We start from the raw sequence: 15,297 nt of genomic DNA, 5'->3' as shown, positions 1-15,297 counted from the left end.
TTCAAGTGTTCCTCGGAAATAACATAAGTGTATGAAAAAAAAAAACCCACAAGAATTACACAGAGTACAAATTCTCATTCTTTTATTTTGTTGAAAAGCGACCCCGGCATTCGTGAAAGTCATACAAATACTAACTACGAAAAAATAGGGTAAAACTGTCACTCACTTGTGTATTTTAGCAAATCACATGCTGCTTTCTCTGCAGGCCTGACCTTGTCTACATGAAAATTTCTTATAAAGCTCCTCTCTTCGTCATTTTATGTATTCTTTCCTCTCGATACACATTACTTACCCATACGTGTATCATTTAAATAAACAGTTTGGTTTAAATTCCGATATTTTCTAAAAACAGTGAAGGTCTCCATTTAACTGTAGTGGATTTCTGCTCCCATCTGCTGGTGGCATCGCATAACACCTTAACTGTCCACTTTCGTTTAAAATAACTTTCACAAAATGTTTTTTACAGTGATTACGAATGTTTGAGTAATGTCTTGTTGCTACAAACGTGTTGCTTCCATCTGCTGTGAAACGGTTGTGACAACAGCGTGTATTTGCTTCTTATTGTGGTGATAGGTCACAAAACAAGTCCGAGTACTAGTCAGGTGACAGCGACAAACACCAGTAAAGTGACAGGCTGTCCAACCAATCATATTCCGCATTATAACCCAGCTAGCCAATCAGAATGGAGGGGCGGGATCATTGAGCGAGTTTTTTTCAAGGGGAGAGGAAATCCAAAGGAAATGTGTGGGATCACGCTTTGTGTTTCCAAGTAGCCAGGGCTTTATTTACAAAGTGTTTTCATTGCTTGACGTTATTCTGTGGTGCGTACCGATCGTCCGACACAAACACGGGCGTGCTGACCGACAAGTAAGGGGGGGAATAGGGGAAGCAACCGTCGTTAGGTCAAAATGTCGATTCAGTACGAGGTGGAACAGCTGGCTGACAGCTACGGGGTTACGGACTCCTTCCCCAAAGATTTCGGTTATGGTGAAGAGGAGGCCGACATCGAGGACAGCCCGGCGCCGTCCGACAACAAACCGAGAATCCTGCTGATGGGTTTGAGAAGAAGTGGCAAATCGTCGATACAGAAGGTAGGCAGGGACAGCGAAGCGTTAGCCTGTCGGTGCGAGCGGTGGCGCCTTCACGGGATGTTAGCCAAAATAGCTAGCAAGTTAGTTTAGCATGTCGTAAGTGATGACAGCTATCAACCAGCATATAACATATCTAGCTCCATGAGTTAGAACTAGTTTATCCGGTGGCTAATGACTAGCTGTCATTCAGTATTAACTGGCTGTAGTTTTGTCAGTAAATAATTAACCAGGTGAACTGAGGAGCTCGCTGTCTTTACTGTTGTGTGGTCATAGAGCATGTGATTGTTTGATTAACGCCAAATGTCTTAGTCCCACCCAGCTGCGAGGCAAAGGGCAGGTTTTGTGTTTGCCTCTCACATGACAGCAAAGCGTCCACACCTTCCGTTTTGTCTGCAAGCCCTAAAGCCTTGTTTTAAATCAGTGCAGCACCTGCAGCTTAGACAACATCCCGCTCCTCTATATGTTGAAATCATGGTTGGATTATTTTATGTGTTGATGAATGTGATTTCTTTATTGTTTGGTTAGTTGTTTGGTCTGTAAAACATCAGCACATTGTGAAAATGAACTTATGAAAATTGTCATAGTCCAAGTTACGTTTTTCAAATATGGTTTTCTATCTAGCCAGAACCAAAAGATATTCGGTTTACTACAACATAAGATCTGTGAAAGCTGGGAGATCCTCACACTGGGGAAGCTGGAGCCATTAAATCATTATCAACATAAATTCTGAAATTTTCTCACAGTTTGTGTGAGATACAGTTGTGTTAAGAACATTATGTACATAAATTTAATGAAGCTCTTAAAACTAGATTTTTAGACAGTCCCTCTATAGGACACTGACCTTAGGTAATTTTGTATTTTACTTGTGTTAATTTCTCAACAAATTTGGAAATAATCAGATCAGCTGTACCAACAGCTGTACATGTTAAACTGGGGTTTTAGGGCTTGTCAGGGATTCTTGTCCAGTTCATCTGGTTGTTTTTTTTTTTTCATCTTGGTTTAAACATCTTCTCTTTTGCATTATCTAATTCATACAGGAAACGTGACCTCTCTGTCATATTCTTCACATCATGGCCTGCCACAGGGGTTGAATAATTAATGAGATGCAGTTTTGCCTTTTATTATATTTTACTTATTAATGTTAAAATACGGGCAATAAGGGGAAGTAGAATCAGGCTGAATATTGTGTGGCATGTTAGGAGGCTGTCCTGCAGACTTTGCCCTGGAGGAAATAAAAGTAAAACACTGCACTTTTTTGTATGAAGTGCACATGCACCACATGTACTGTTTTTCTAATGATCTACATATCCTCAAATCCCAGATTTCTGCTCCACGTTAAGCCTCCAGTATGTTCTGAAAACCATGTGATTTAGCTTTTGGCTGGTTCACTGGCCTGTGACCTCAGTGTGGGCCACAGCAAACACTCCCAGGTCCTCTGCCACTGCAACTTATTTTCTACCTGTTAGTGTTTTCCGTAGGCTGAGACCATAATCAATGAGTAAATGCTCTTCATCCTACTGTAGCCTTATTGTCTGCAGTTTGAGAGCATGCAGCTGAAAAATGCTGAAGGCGAAGTGATGTGTGTTGCATCAGACCAGTGAGTCTGCAGTGTTTTGCCCTTTTCCCTCATGTGATGTATGGATGATGTCTTTGTCCTAGAATCATTATCAAAGTAAATCAAAGCCAAAAGGTCTGAGAGCACACAAAGCCAATTTCAGGAGCTCCTCAGTTTGCAGGTCATCATTTGATAGTGAGCAGGAACAGGGTCTGTTTATAGCATGCGACCATGCACATGCTCGTTTCTGTGTTTGCTCTCATGGACAAAAGTAGCCACAAGCAGCTTTGAGCTTTGCGAGTGTGAACATTCGTGCTGCTCGCTCAGATCATCTGTTACTCTCACGATAATGTTCTCCCTCACTCTCAAATGTGACTCTGCTTTTACAAATCTGTGCCTCTGCCTCTGACTTACAAATGCTGACCTGCAAAGTGAGTAGCTCTCAAAATCAGCTTTGTGTGCTGATCTTTTGGCTTCTGTATACCTCCACAAATCATAGCATAAGTCAACATACAGAGCTGTTGTGATAAAATCCCCCAAGAAAACAATGTTATTCTCATACAGGCAGTTTGGCAATATGCAACATATTCAGCCATTTATGGTGCATCACTATATGTGCGAAAACACACTTTTCAAAAAGTTATGTTCCTTATGTATATTATATTTTAAAGGCATTACCTGGATTCATAAACAATATATTTTTGTCAAACTGATTGCAAAATTGCAGTGTACTAGCATTTCCATCTTTGTACTATAGCAAAGTCTAGATATTTTCAAGCTTTACCTCAGGAAAGTATTTTTATTGGTATGTGGGGTTTCACTGTTAAAAGCCGTATTAGGGAAACTGTGTGAAAAGTAACTCATTGATTTCTCATAACCTGCTTGCTCATAGTTACTCTACTTTACACATTAAAGATGAACTCAATTCTGATTTCAGGTGGTTTTTCACAAAATGTCTCCTAATGAGACCTTGTTCCTGGAAAGCACCAACAAGATCTACAAGGACGACATCTCCAGTAGCTCGTTTGTGAACTTCCAGATTTGGGACTTCCCAGGCCAGGTCGATTTCTTTGACCCCACCTTTGACTATGAGATGATCTTCAGAGGAACAGGGGCTTTGATATTCGTCATTGATGCTCAGGTGAAGATTTGAAAGTGGTCACATGGCTTTGATTCCTGTGCTCCGTGTGACCCTAGGTGCTTTTCAATTAGTATTTACTAATTGAATAAAGGTGTTCTAATTGCAGGGTTTATTTGTACTCAATGAGATGCATCCAATTTGTTTGTTTATGCAGTTGGTCACAGTGAAATGTGAAGAAACTGTTTCCACTTTGCAGTTTTAGAAGATATTGCAACACTAAATTTCTTCATACTTGGGTTGAAGCTGATGAGAATGTGCACTGCTGTCTGTCCCTGGTGTAGCAGATAAGAATTGCCCTGGGACTAGCCCACAGACAGGGCTGTACAAGCTTTAAATAGGCAGAGTCTTGATTTTTCTCTTTGTTTTGATGATGAGAATTAGTTGTAGGATATTTATTTTAATTAATGTTTGGCTAAGCATGAAGTGTTTTAGCTCCAGTAAAATATTTAAAGTGCTGATTCAAAGTCTACTGAAGCAAGAGGTCATCACATTTAGCTGTGAGGGCTTTTGTGGTCAAAATGGCACTGGTAGCTTGCAGCTGACTTATTGAAATGTTTTCCTGATTTCTTATTAATTTGATATTAAAGGTTTTATATTGCTAACCCACTGCTGACAGCAGAAAGAGAAGGTAATACTTAAATGATTGGGTGGATGAATGCAGTTATATAGGATAATTGTGATTTAAAACTAGATTTTGTAATATATTTATAGCCAGTTTTATGATTTACTTTCAGAAAATTCTGCATGTGCCTGTGTGTGTCATTGTTTTATAACGTTTGTTTCAGGATGATTATGTGGAGGCTCTGGGCAGGCTTCATCTCACTGTGTCACGGGCCTACAGGGTCAATCCAGAAATCAACTTTGAGGTGTTCATCCACAAAGTGGACGGCCTATCAGATGATCACAAGATCGAGACCCAGAGAGACATCCACCAGAGAGCTAATGACGACCTAGCTGATGCTAGCTTAGAGAAGCTACATCTCAGGTACCTTTTATTTAACATTCTATTATTCTTCTACTGTTTCTGTAGGCCAAAGAAAAAAAAAACATGTCTTCCCTGCTGCTTTTGCAGTTACTGAGGATGTTGATTTAAACGGTCATTCTGACACAAAAAGATGGAGACACACTGTTTGCAAATAAGTTACATCACATCTGTTATTCATACATGTCTGGTCTTATATATATTATATTATTATTATATATTCATGATTGTTTGTTACTGCATCACTGTGAAAGTCATTAAAGCAATTCCTTTAATTTTCCTAACAACATCTCTAGGTCTGCAATATAAAGATGGTATTATACCAAAGAGCCAAAAGTATGTGAAATAGTCTCTCAAGTAGATGGGGGGAAAATATTGAGCCTTTGACCGTAATACATTATGAAAGTAGACCAGAGAGCTGTATGTTTACACATTGTACATCCCTTGGGAGTTATCTGCTTTGTATTGTTAATTTTAAAACAATTATTGAAAAAAAATCTATTGTTGAGATGTTTCTGTATTCGCACACCAATAACAGTTCAACAGCACATCAGACTCAAAGCTGCAGGATTTGAACCCATACCTCACATTATGTGCTTATCGTAATTCTGCCGTTTTATACAAGAGATTTACCCAAATCTTATCAAAAACAAGCTGCTACAGGTTGGTACTGAGCTAATCACAAACCTCAAATTCCCTTTTACTAAGCCACTGCTGAACTTCCTCAGATATAAAACATTTCTTTCACTTGATTGAGTGGATGAACAGGCTCAAACATCTTACATGGCAGGGTGCATTTATTTTTAGGGCTGGTTTGATTTCCTGCGAACATGAGAGAGACCAACCAACACTTCCCTGTACTTCCACAGATAAAACTCTGCCTTTCCACTATGATGTAATTTAAACAGACTTTATAAAGATTGTAAAAATAAGTTGCTACACATACAAAGAAGTACATTAGTAAACAATAACTATAACTGCTAAGTTAAACACATTAATTCAGTATTTTTCTCAGCAATTCTCTGGGTTGCAACACCTTTGCTACCACAACACATATGGGTGTTACCATGTCAGCATAGAGTCCAGTCAGTTACACCTCTCACTCCATCAAATATGTGTCAAGTTTGTATGTGAAAATTAGACTGTAATGACAGAACACCCTAAAATATCCCATTTTATTCTCCCTCAAATCTGCATATATAGCACAACATCATCTGTTTCTGATGCATGTGACTTGTAATTTAATCCCCCACTTGGAATTGATCACAATTGTTTAAACATTGTGAACCTTATGTGAAAGAAATTATGTATTTGACAAAAAGTTTTTTCAGCCAAATTCCATGGTGTTTGTCAGCAGGTGAAATTGTTAGGGAGAAGTTTCAATTTAGCCCCAACTTGGTTTATGCTGTAACTAAAATATGTTTAAATAGAAGTCTTTCGTGTGCCAGTCAACTTTGTCTACCCCACTCCACGCTCAACTGAGATGGTATCTTCTAACTACTGACTGACTAAACTTACCTAATCCTGGTAATAGCAGAGGGTAGGGCAGGGATATTGGGCATATTGGGTATTGATGCACATTATCTCACCTAATTGCATTTTCACTGTAACAGTCACCTGAGTCTTGCTGCATGGTCTGCATACTCTTAAGTGTCACTGTGAGATTCCTCTTTGACCTCGTAATGAGGAAAGAGGTGCCTGTGCTTCAGATACCAGAGCTGTCATCGTTCAGGCTCCAAAGGACAAACACACTTAAGATGAAGAAAGAAGGCTGAAGTACACATGTATGGTTTGGTTCATGAGCCTTAATGTACAGCACTGTAGAAGATTGGTTTGTTGTTCATTTATATTGGCAGTGTTACTGTGTCATATAAATAATAGCCAGTCAAAGCAATGAGTAGTGCTGAAATGATTATATTATTAATTACTTTAATGAAAAGAAAATGTATTGGTGACAGTATTGTTAATCAATTAAAGCAGTTCTTTGTCTATTATCAAGTACAATAATATAATTATTTGCAGTGTCAATATAGCTTTCTTTTGTCTTGTTATTTTGACTGATGGTCAGTGAAAGTTTAAGCTCTGGAAATTGTTGTTAGTCATTTGTCATTATTTATTAATATGTATAGATTAATAGAGTCCATAAGTAAGTTAAAAATGGAGCATATTACTTGAAAGAAATCAAATGTGTGCCATAATTTGCATAACTGATAAAATAGCCCAAGCTGTTTATCAATCCAAAATGCAAAATTAATAGTTCCAGCCTTTCAAATGTGAGAATGTTATTTTCTTCTTTGGTATTGTCCTTATATACTGAATATTTATGGGTTTTGAATGGTTTGTCACACAGAATTTGAAGATGTAAATTTGTGTTATGGAAAATTATAATGATGGTCTTTCAGTTTTCATATTTAGCAGACAATGATTGTATTGCAGCCCTAGAAAGAATTGAAAACCATTTTTAATTGCAGCTCAGCCTGACACATAGTTTAGAAAGCTTGAATGTGTTGTGTATCACATTAACAGGCTGCCCTGGCTGAGCCCAGTCAGCTCTACAGCAGCTTTACTGTTCACGCTGCTCTGTGTTTTATGTGGGGTGAGATTGTTGTTTATTCCTGTTAGACAGCTAGAGCAGTCCAGGATATATAGTGGTGCTGGGAGGGCTTTATTTTATTATTTTTGTGCCTTGTGGCTCTCTGGTGCTTTCTTCACTGTAATGCATTGCAAAGTTGAACTTCTGCCAAGTGTCTGTAGACAGTTCCATTTGGCTCAAGCCAGTGGTTTCCTCAGAGCCTGACTTTTTTATTTATATGTCTCAATAGCCAAAGTCCATAAGTCATGTTTCACAGCAGTCATATGAGGACAGCTTATGTCCCCTATTTTCTTTTCTTTTCTGTGATTTTATGTCTGAATCAGGCTTAAATACTTTGACCAACAGGCTCTTTTCTGTGATCCAGCATGTCATGTGATCTCGTGACTGTATTTTTACCTGCTTTCATATGCTTTTTGAAGAAGTGAGAAGTGTTAACTACTAGTAACTGCTGATTCACTTCCCCTTATCTTTAACTCATTCAGCTTTTACTTGACAAGTATTTACGACCACTCCATCTTTGAGGCCTTCAGCAAAGTGGTTCAAAAACTCATCCCTCAGCTTCCCACTCTGGAGAACCTCCTCAATATCTTCATTTCTGTGAGTAAAGAGTCTCACTTTGTCACTGATAGCGTGGTGTGTCTCTGCGTGTGTGTGACCCTGACATCGCTTTAGCTTTTCATGTAATGCCCATTCAAGTTTCTCTGGCCACAGTTTTGCTAACGCTGATCTTTGCATCGTGCAGTTAGACATTTTGAATTGATGAGAAAGTTACTTTACTAAGGTAAATATTTAAATAACTGACAAATGATATAGAAATTATTGTTGCCATAAAACAGGTCTTCTCATTCATAAATACATAAATATTGTTCAACAAAGTATGTTTAAAAGATGACTACGATGGTTTCAATAAGTGTCTGGCTGAAACAGTAAGTTGATTGATTAGTTATGTGTTTGTCAGATCTGCAACAGTTTTAATAACTGTTGTGGTGTTTTGTTTTGTTTTTTTTTGTTTTGTTTTTTTTGTTTTGTTTTTTTTGCCTTCTTTTATGGGTTTTTTGGGGTTTTATGATGTTGGTCCAAAATGCAACTTCATTACCAGTTTTTGTTTTTGGATATTTAGGAGATTTCACAATTTGTTTGATGTTTTATAGGGTGATTAATCAATAAAATAATTAATCAGAATTTAAAATGTCTATAACAGTTGCCAGATCTATACAAGTCTGTCATCTTAATATTCATCTTTTCTTAAAAACAAAAGCCTATGACTTAATACATTGTTCCTATACCATAATAATATTCTAACATTCGCTTCTTCCCCTTGTCTCGCTTTTCTTTGTCTCTGTCCTACATCTAATATTTGTCACTGACAGAATTCAGGGATAGAGAAAGCGTTTCTGTTTGATGTGGTCAGTAAGATCTACATCGCCACAGACAGCTCTCCTGTAGACATGCAGTCATACGAATTGTGTTGCGATATGATCGATGTGGTCATCGATGTCTCCTGCATCTATGGGTGAGTGGGTTTTTGAAATTTTTGTTTATTGATTTTTTTTTTTTTTTTTTTTTTTTTTTTTTTTTTTTTTTTGTACATTAATAAATTACCAGAGTTCATATTTTGATTATTTTAGTGCTTTCCACACTTTAACTGTCAAAACCTGTTCAGTAAATGTTGAAAGCATAGGAAAGTGTATGCAGAGAGTCAATTTTGAATGATAATTTATTTGAATGTTCTGTAAGATTAATGAATAAGTCTTCTTCAATTAATTAGATCTCATCTACTGCAATTAATTTTTACTCCTAGCCTGAGGGAGGATGGCAGTGGCAGTGCCTATGACAAGGAGTCAATGGCCATCATCAAGCTCAACAACACCACTGTGCTGTACCTGAAAGAGGTCACCAAGTTCCTGGCCCTTGTCTGCATCCTGAGAGAAGAAAGCTTCGAGCGCAAAGGTTGGCTGTCAGGAAAATAATCAGGGAAATGCAATTCATTTGGTTTCATCTGCCTAATGATGTTGTGGCTTCAGTCACTTGTTTTCATAGTTTCATGCACATTATTTTATCATCGCATCTACAAGAACATATGCATTGCAATGTGTTGCAATTAATTATGTTACAGAGAAAAATCCAGTTAAGTACACAGTGTCATGACGTTTTGGACTCTGAAAAGCAGATTTAGAAAATGGTGGTTTTAAAAAAAAAAAAAAGAACATAAAAGTAATACCACAAACTATAGCTTAAAATGTTTTCATGCAATTTTGTCTAATAGTCTTTACAGAAGGCATAAGAACATCAGACAAATATATTGTTTTTAATTTTTCCTTTCCTCCTTAGGATTAATAGATTACAACTTCCACTGTTTCCGGAAGGCCATCCATGAAGTATTTGAGGTGGGCATTTCCAACCAGCGTCTAGTGGGCACCCAGGCTGTGGGCTCACCCTGCAACAAGGCCGTTGCATTGAACGGCACACCACGCAACACTGTCTAGATATTGACGCATAATAAAAAAACAGACTCAAAGATGCAAAAAGAGGCAAGAGGAAAGACTGCTGAACTGGGGCTCAGTAGAGTGCCAATCACAATCCTTTGCTCCCTGCACCTAAAGCACTGAAAGATGGCTCCATCCAAGAGTGTGTGTGCAGCACTGGAGCAAAATGGGGTCTGGTTGAGATGGAAGGGAAATTTAAGCATCCATTTCAGGAGAATGCAAAAGCACCGTCTTGGCTGTGAGGAAGTCTAGAGTGTAAAACTGCATCTGGACAAAAAAGGTGTTCGTTCTCTCTCTTTGGATTTCTTAACGCGGTCAAAGACTGTGATATTTAGCTGCTGGCTTCCTTGCATGAACAATGTGAGGAGAGAAAACAAATCTTTGTTGTAACCTCTTGCTATGGACAAACTGATATCAGTTTGCAGGAATCTATCTAGTGATAAATCCACCCCGACCACTTCTGTGCTGTTTAAAAGGAAAAAAAAAAACAAAACAAAACAAAAAAAAAGAGATGGCTGTAAACTGCTAGTCCTAACCCACACATGTTCAGAGATGGCCTTATTGTGGATAAAGCTTGACAGAAGCGCAAGCTTTCTCTCACCACCACTCACCTCACCCTACGTGAATGCTGCCCAAAATTTGCTTTTTGTTTGGTTTCACTTGTGAAGGGAAAACAAAGTTTTGTGAGCAGAGTGAAAAGGGATTGTGCTGTCCATCTAACTTGGGCGTGTGTGTGTGTGGATATCTTTGTGTGAATGAGGGTGTGTGTGTGTCACTGGGCTCCTTGTTTGTAATGGTGAAGGAGCTTTAGAGAAAAAGTGTATGTCCATCTTGTCAATAACAGGAGCTTAGTATAATTAAATTTTTTTCAATCAGTGAAAGTAACTTTTGTGTGTGAAAATGTTTCATTACATTTCTGATAAGAGGGAAAACTGAGTTTGCCTGAAAATTAGAAAATGGTCTTTGCAAAACCACTGCCAATATTATAAATGATTCTGAAACAAAATATGTCCCAATTAAAATCTTATTTGATACTGTGTAAGAAAGAAATACACTGTTTGAGGTGCAGGACTGATGGAGATCTGACTGTCCAACGCATTTAGGCTGATGTGACCTGGTTGAAATTTGCATGTTTTTCAACTTAAAGTTTTAGTCCTGCCCCAAATGATTAACCAATACTTTGTAATTAGTTTGTCTCTGATTAGCAGGATTCAAAAGAACACAATGTATTCATTCCAAGCATGCATGCATCGGTGAGTTGTCAACTTATATTATCAACCTCAACACTGTTCATTCTATCTAAAGGTGATAAACTGAAACTAACCCAGACAATTTAAACACATAAATGAAGAGAAAAGACCAAATTTCATTACATTTGCCATTAAAATAGCATATATGATGTCTGTGCCTGCATTTTTCTGTTATTTTATATCAGGGTGAAATGGGAACTCAGACTGGTTGCATTAAAAGACCAGCAGCTGACTTACAAAGCAGGACTAATGTGTTGTCTAGGTAACTTTGCTGAGTAAAATGCAGTAAGATGTTTTGGAAGGTGTTATGGGTTTTATTCTGCAAAGGTATTCAGGTTCATCTTGTTTTAACTTGAAACAGCCCCAAGATCTTCTGAATCTTTTCGTCTTCAGTCACCTGGAAATAAACACTTGCACATTAAACCTTGATGGATGATTGGGTTCATGTATTGTGATGCTATATTGTTTGAAATAAATGAAAGTTGAAATTTTGGTTTTGTTATTGTATAAATCGGCCCAGCAGCATAGGTTAAGCAACAGAAAGTCATTTCAGAAACCAAATCATTTCACCACTATCTTGATGCATTTTTAAAAGAACCCAAATGACAGAATGCTCTTGAATACTGTTGTAGGGAATGAAATGTTTGGATTGTCGATGTTTGTCAAACAGTTCTTAGCATCTAATCTACTGCAAAGCTACAAACAAACACAAGATGGCACTGCAGGACTGTTCAAGTGTTTCCCCACGTTGCATTGTTATTCATTTTTGTATCTTCTCCAAGCCCACTAGCTGTTTTCATACTTGTTAAATTTACAGTGAGCATACATCATTTGCTGAACCTTTGTGGTGAATTGTACAGCCTGTTAAAGTTAGACTATAAATGTCATCAGCTTCTGTAACCACTGCGAGCAGTAAAGAGAATCCATTTCATTTATTGGGACTGCAGTAAGAGCATAACAATAGGGTAAATTGGATTAGTCGGTATTGATGAAACATAGGCTCTAGCTCACATCCAATTTATAAAGAAGTCAAGTTCATGACTGGATGAAATGATCTAAATGACCTTTTTAACCTTTGCTAATTTGCTCGGATGGTATTTTTGGTGATTCTATAATATGAAAGTAGCTAAACTGTTAATTGTCTGTTTTCTTGAGTTGGCTGTTGTTCATATGGCATTATAATGAGCAAGAGAAAAAAAAAATCCCTTTTCTGGTTTGGTGCCTATAAAAACAACTCAGTGAATAGCTTCGCCATGCAAGTTATTCACCAGTTAAGTTAAATAAGCCTCAAAGCTACTGTCACGACCCATTATGTGGGGAGTAGGCGAGACAGCTAAACACCACTTCCACACAATTTAGATGCAATAAAACACTGACAGCTTTTTTATCCACTTCATTAAGCCAGTAATTTCTTATAAAAATCTCCCACATTAATCCTGGCGATGGTTTCCCTGCGGTTCCTTAAGCTCTCTTCCAACCTTAGCCGCCTTGCTTTGATGCTTACTCAAATAGGCGCTAATTTGAGATAAATTATGCATCCGCATGTAGCCTACCCATGCCAAGGAATATAAAGTGTGACACTCTGAAAGATGGTGAATTAAAGCAAAGTGTGATATCTTGACTGGCTAATGGTGGATAGGTTAGGCCTGTCAACCTGATGGTTTGTTGATCTGTAAGTCCCTTCATGTTCAGAGAAGGCAAGAGGTCATCTTTATAACGTTTTGAAGGTCATTTAGCTTCAGTGCACAGCTGTTTTTGTCAAATCTCAGAGTGCATGCAGAGCCTTCAGCAAAAATCATAGTGTAGTTTGTGTTTGTATTGTAGATAAAGATAAATAATATCGTTTAAATCTCATATAGGGAAATTTAAGTTTCACCGCAGCAGAAAAAAAAAACAGCAAATGCTCGTAAAGATATATTTAAAAGACGTATAACAAAAACAGAAAAATGATATATATAATACTGTAAAGCATTGTGATGCTCTATTGACAAATAAAATAACGGCTCAATAAAAAAAATCATTTGAATCAGATAAGACACTTGTTTCTTGTGTGCAGATCAGAGTGTTAGCAGCCTGTAAAACAGTTACTGCATTTATATCAGCAAACCCAAGTGTGCAAGACAGTGAGGCAAAAGATGACAGAGCGCGTAAAATTTGTTAGACTGATGCTGGATTGCTTCTCTGTTCCAAGTATATTTTACTGTTGTCTTAGGTGTGATTATTCTTGATAAACGCATACACCAAATGGCATGTGTCGTATTTTGGGTGAGTCCTTTTAGTTATGACAAAACGACATTTGGCAACACTTTCTGAATTTAAAGTGATTTAAATAACCGAACATATGAAAATGTCCAGTGTAATATGTGCATGCATTTCAATTAGAAAAAAAATCATACTTCAATATTAATAATAACATTTGGAGTACCTGGATCATGTCTGTCTCACAGTGACTTAGCACGATCTCTAGATGGGGCTGTTGTCTGCTGTTTCAGCTGTTGTCCCTCACTCTTCTCAGTCTGCTTCACAGTACAGGCAACATGGAGATCAATATCACAACCAGGGTGCTTTAAGATAGAGAGACCTGGAGAACTGGAAGAATGAAGAGAAGCTGAGGAAACAGTAGAGAGTGAGCTGCATGATGTACAACTGTAATTTGGCTTTGTGGGAGCTACTGAAATTGCTTTGCTTTACCAAAGGCAACACTGCTTCACCCCCTGTCCGTAATTAAGGAAGACTAACCGATAATGAAATAAAGGGAGCAGAGCATACTTTTGCCTGTGATGTCACGTTCACTTCCGCTTGTCGGTCTGCCCTTCATCCTAGATGTCTTAGTATCATTACAACGATATGGCCATTATGTTCTTAATAAAACTCAGTCAGCTGTGTTTTATCTCCCATCTTTACATTTTATTAGCCATGCATATGAAAGATGGGGGAAAAAACGATGTGCATATTGTAAGGCAATGCATCTTCAGTGTAATTATGCAGTATAGACAAGGGTAGTTGGTGCTGAGATGGACAGTTTAGAGATTAGCTGACATTAATGTACTACAGTTTGCAAACAACTTAACAGCGCATTTGACAAGTTAATGTCTGGTTTCCAACACTGCTGCTTCACATCTTGTCAAAATAAGGAGTGAACTTCCATGTTGTCCATAATGTTGCAGATTTGATTGATAAAATGCTTTTAAATTAAGATTATTTGTCTGATGTAAGATATCCAGGGGACAGTCCAGACAATGAAATGTATCTATTACATCTGAATGAACTTGGACAACCTTAGATAATCTAGAAACACAAATAATCAGGTATTATGTGCCAAACTGAATTGTGTTTAATGGCTTTTCATGTTATTCCATGTTGAATGAGAATTATTTCTGACAATTGTGTCTTATGATCCTTCTCCTTACCTTTAACTGTGTTGAATGAATGTTATTAATTTGTCTTTGTTAAGCTGAATGACAGTGTCAACTATTCAGATAATGAACTAATGACATTACCTTTATATTTATCTTATGTTTAAAGCAAAAATTACCCAAATTTACTGCTTTTCTTTACAAAAAGTTATAAATTAAATATCTTTGTCTTCGACTGTTGTTTTGACAGAACAAACTAGTTGATGTCACATCTGTGAGGTTTAGGAAACTGATATTCATTGACTTTAAGGTTATATAGTCAATTCATTAATGATGCAAAATGCTGGAGCAAAGGGTGGAGCAATTAAATGAATGTAAGTGTATAAAAACAAAAATGATTTACATTAGAAAAATACTACTTTTAAAGAATCTCCCTACATTTCCCCATATACAGTAGTTGATACACCAGCAGAAAACCTAGTTATCTATCGCAAATAAGTCTAATCTCTTATCAAACCAACACCTGCCATAAGATGTTCTCACTTTCAGGTTACACCTCCCCAGTTTACTCAGCTACCTTTAATCTGCAGCAGTGGGAGGTGTGGGATGAGAACAGAAGAGGGGAAAAGGATAACGAAAGTGAGACTTAGAGGAAGGGACAGGCGTCTCCTGTATTTTTTCGGTCAAGCAGCAGAGCATGGAGTGGAGGGGCCATTGGGCCAGCAGCCAGCTAATGGGGACCAGCAGTGAGCAGGGGCCAGGGACAGCCCCTGACAAAAGGAGCAGCGACAGATGCCATTATCTCAGCCTCATGCAGATACAATAGAGCTGGATGACACAGGC

General features: G+C 37.7%; 1 protein-coding gene across 1 annotated transcript; it reads left to right on the top strand.

Moving 5' to 3' along the window:
• Positions 1 to 908: 908 nt before the first annotated feature.
• rragca (Ras-related GTP binding Ca) lies at positions 909 to 11,590 on the top strand. Its single transcript, XM_026317232.1, has 7 exons — positions 909 to 1,091; positions 3,584 to 3,787; positions 4,573 to 4,772; positions 7,845 to 7,959; positions 8,733 to 8,875; positions 9,164 to 9,312; positions 9,694 to 11,590. Exons 1-7 carry the CDS (start codon positions 909 to 911, stop codon positions 9,846 to 9,848), a joined length of 1,149 nt encoding a protein of 382 aa, XP_026173017.1. The 3' UTR covers positions 9,849 to 11,590.
• The last annotated feature ends 3,707 nt before the right edge of the window (positions 11,591 to 15,297 follow it).

Source organism: Mastacembelus armatus, chromosome 16, assembly GCF_900324485.2.
Source record: "Mastacembelus armatus chromosome 16, fMasArm1.2, whole genome shotgun sequence".
Taxonomy (NCBI): Eukaryota; Metazoa; Chordata; class Actinopteri; order Synbranchiformes; family Mastacembelidae; genus Mastacembelus; species Mastacembelus armatus.
The sequence above is the reverse complement of the archived record's forward strand: the minus strand, read 5'-3'. Positions and strand labels throughout refer to the sequence as shown.

What these genes read in the sequence shown, in the direction of transcription:
- rragca (XM_026317232.1), top strand. Translation starts at nt 909, where the DNA reads ATGTCGATTCAGTACGAGGTGGAACAGCTGGCTGACAGCTACGGGGTT. An exon ending in TATTCGTCATTGATGCTCAG is followed by an intron (nt 3,788 to 4,572) that starts GTGAAGATTTGA and finishes CGTTTGTTTCAG; the next exon opens with GATGATTATGTGGAGGCTCT. An exon ending in TCCTCAATATCTTCATTTCT is followed by an intron (nt 7,960 to 8,732) that starts GTGAGTAAAGAG and finishes TGTCACTGACAG; the next exon opens with AATTCAGGGATAGAGAAAGC.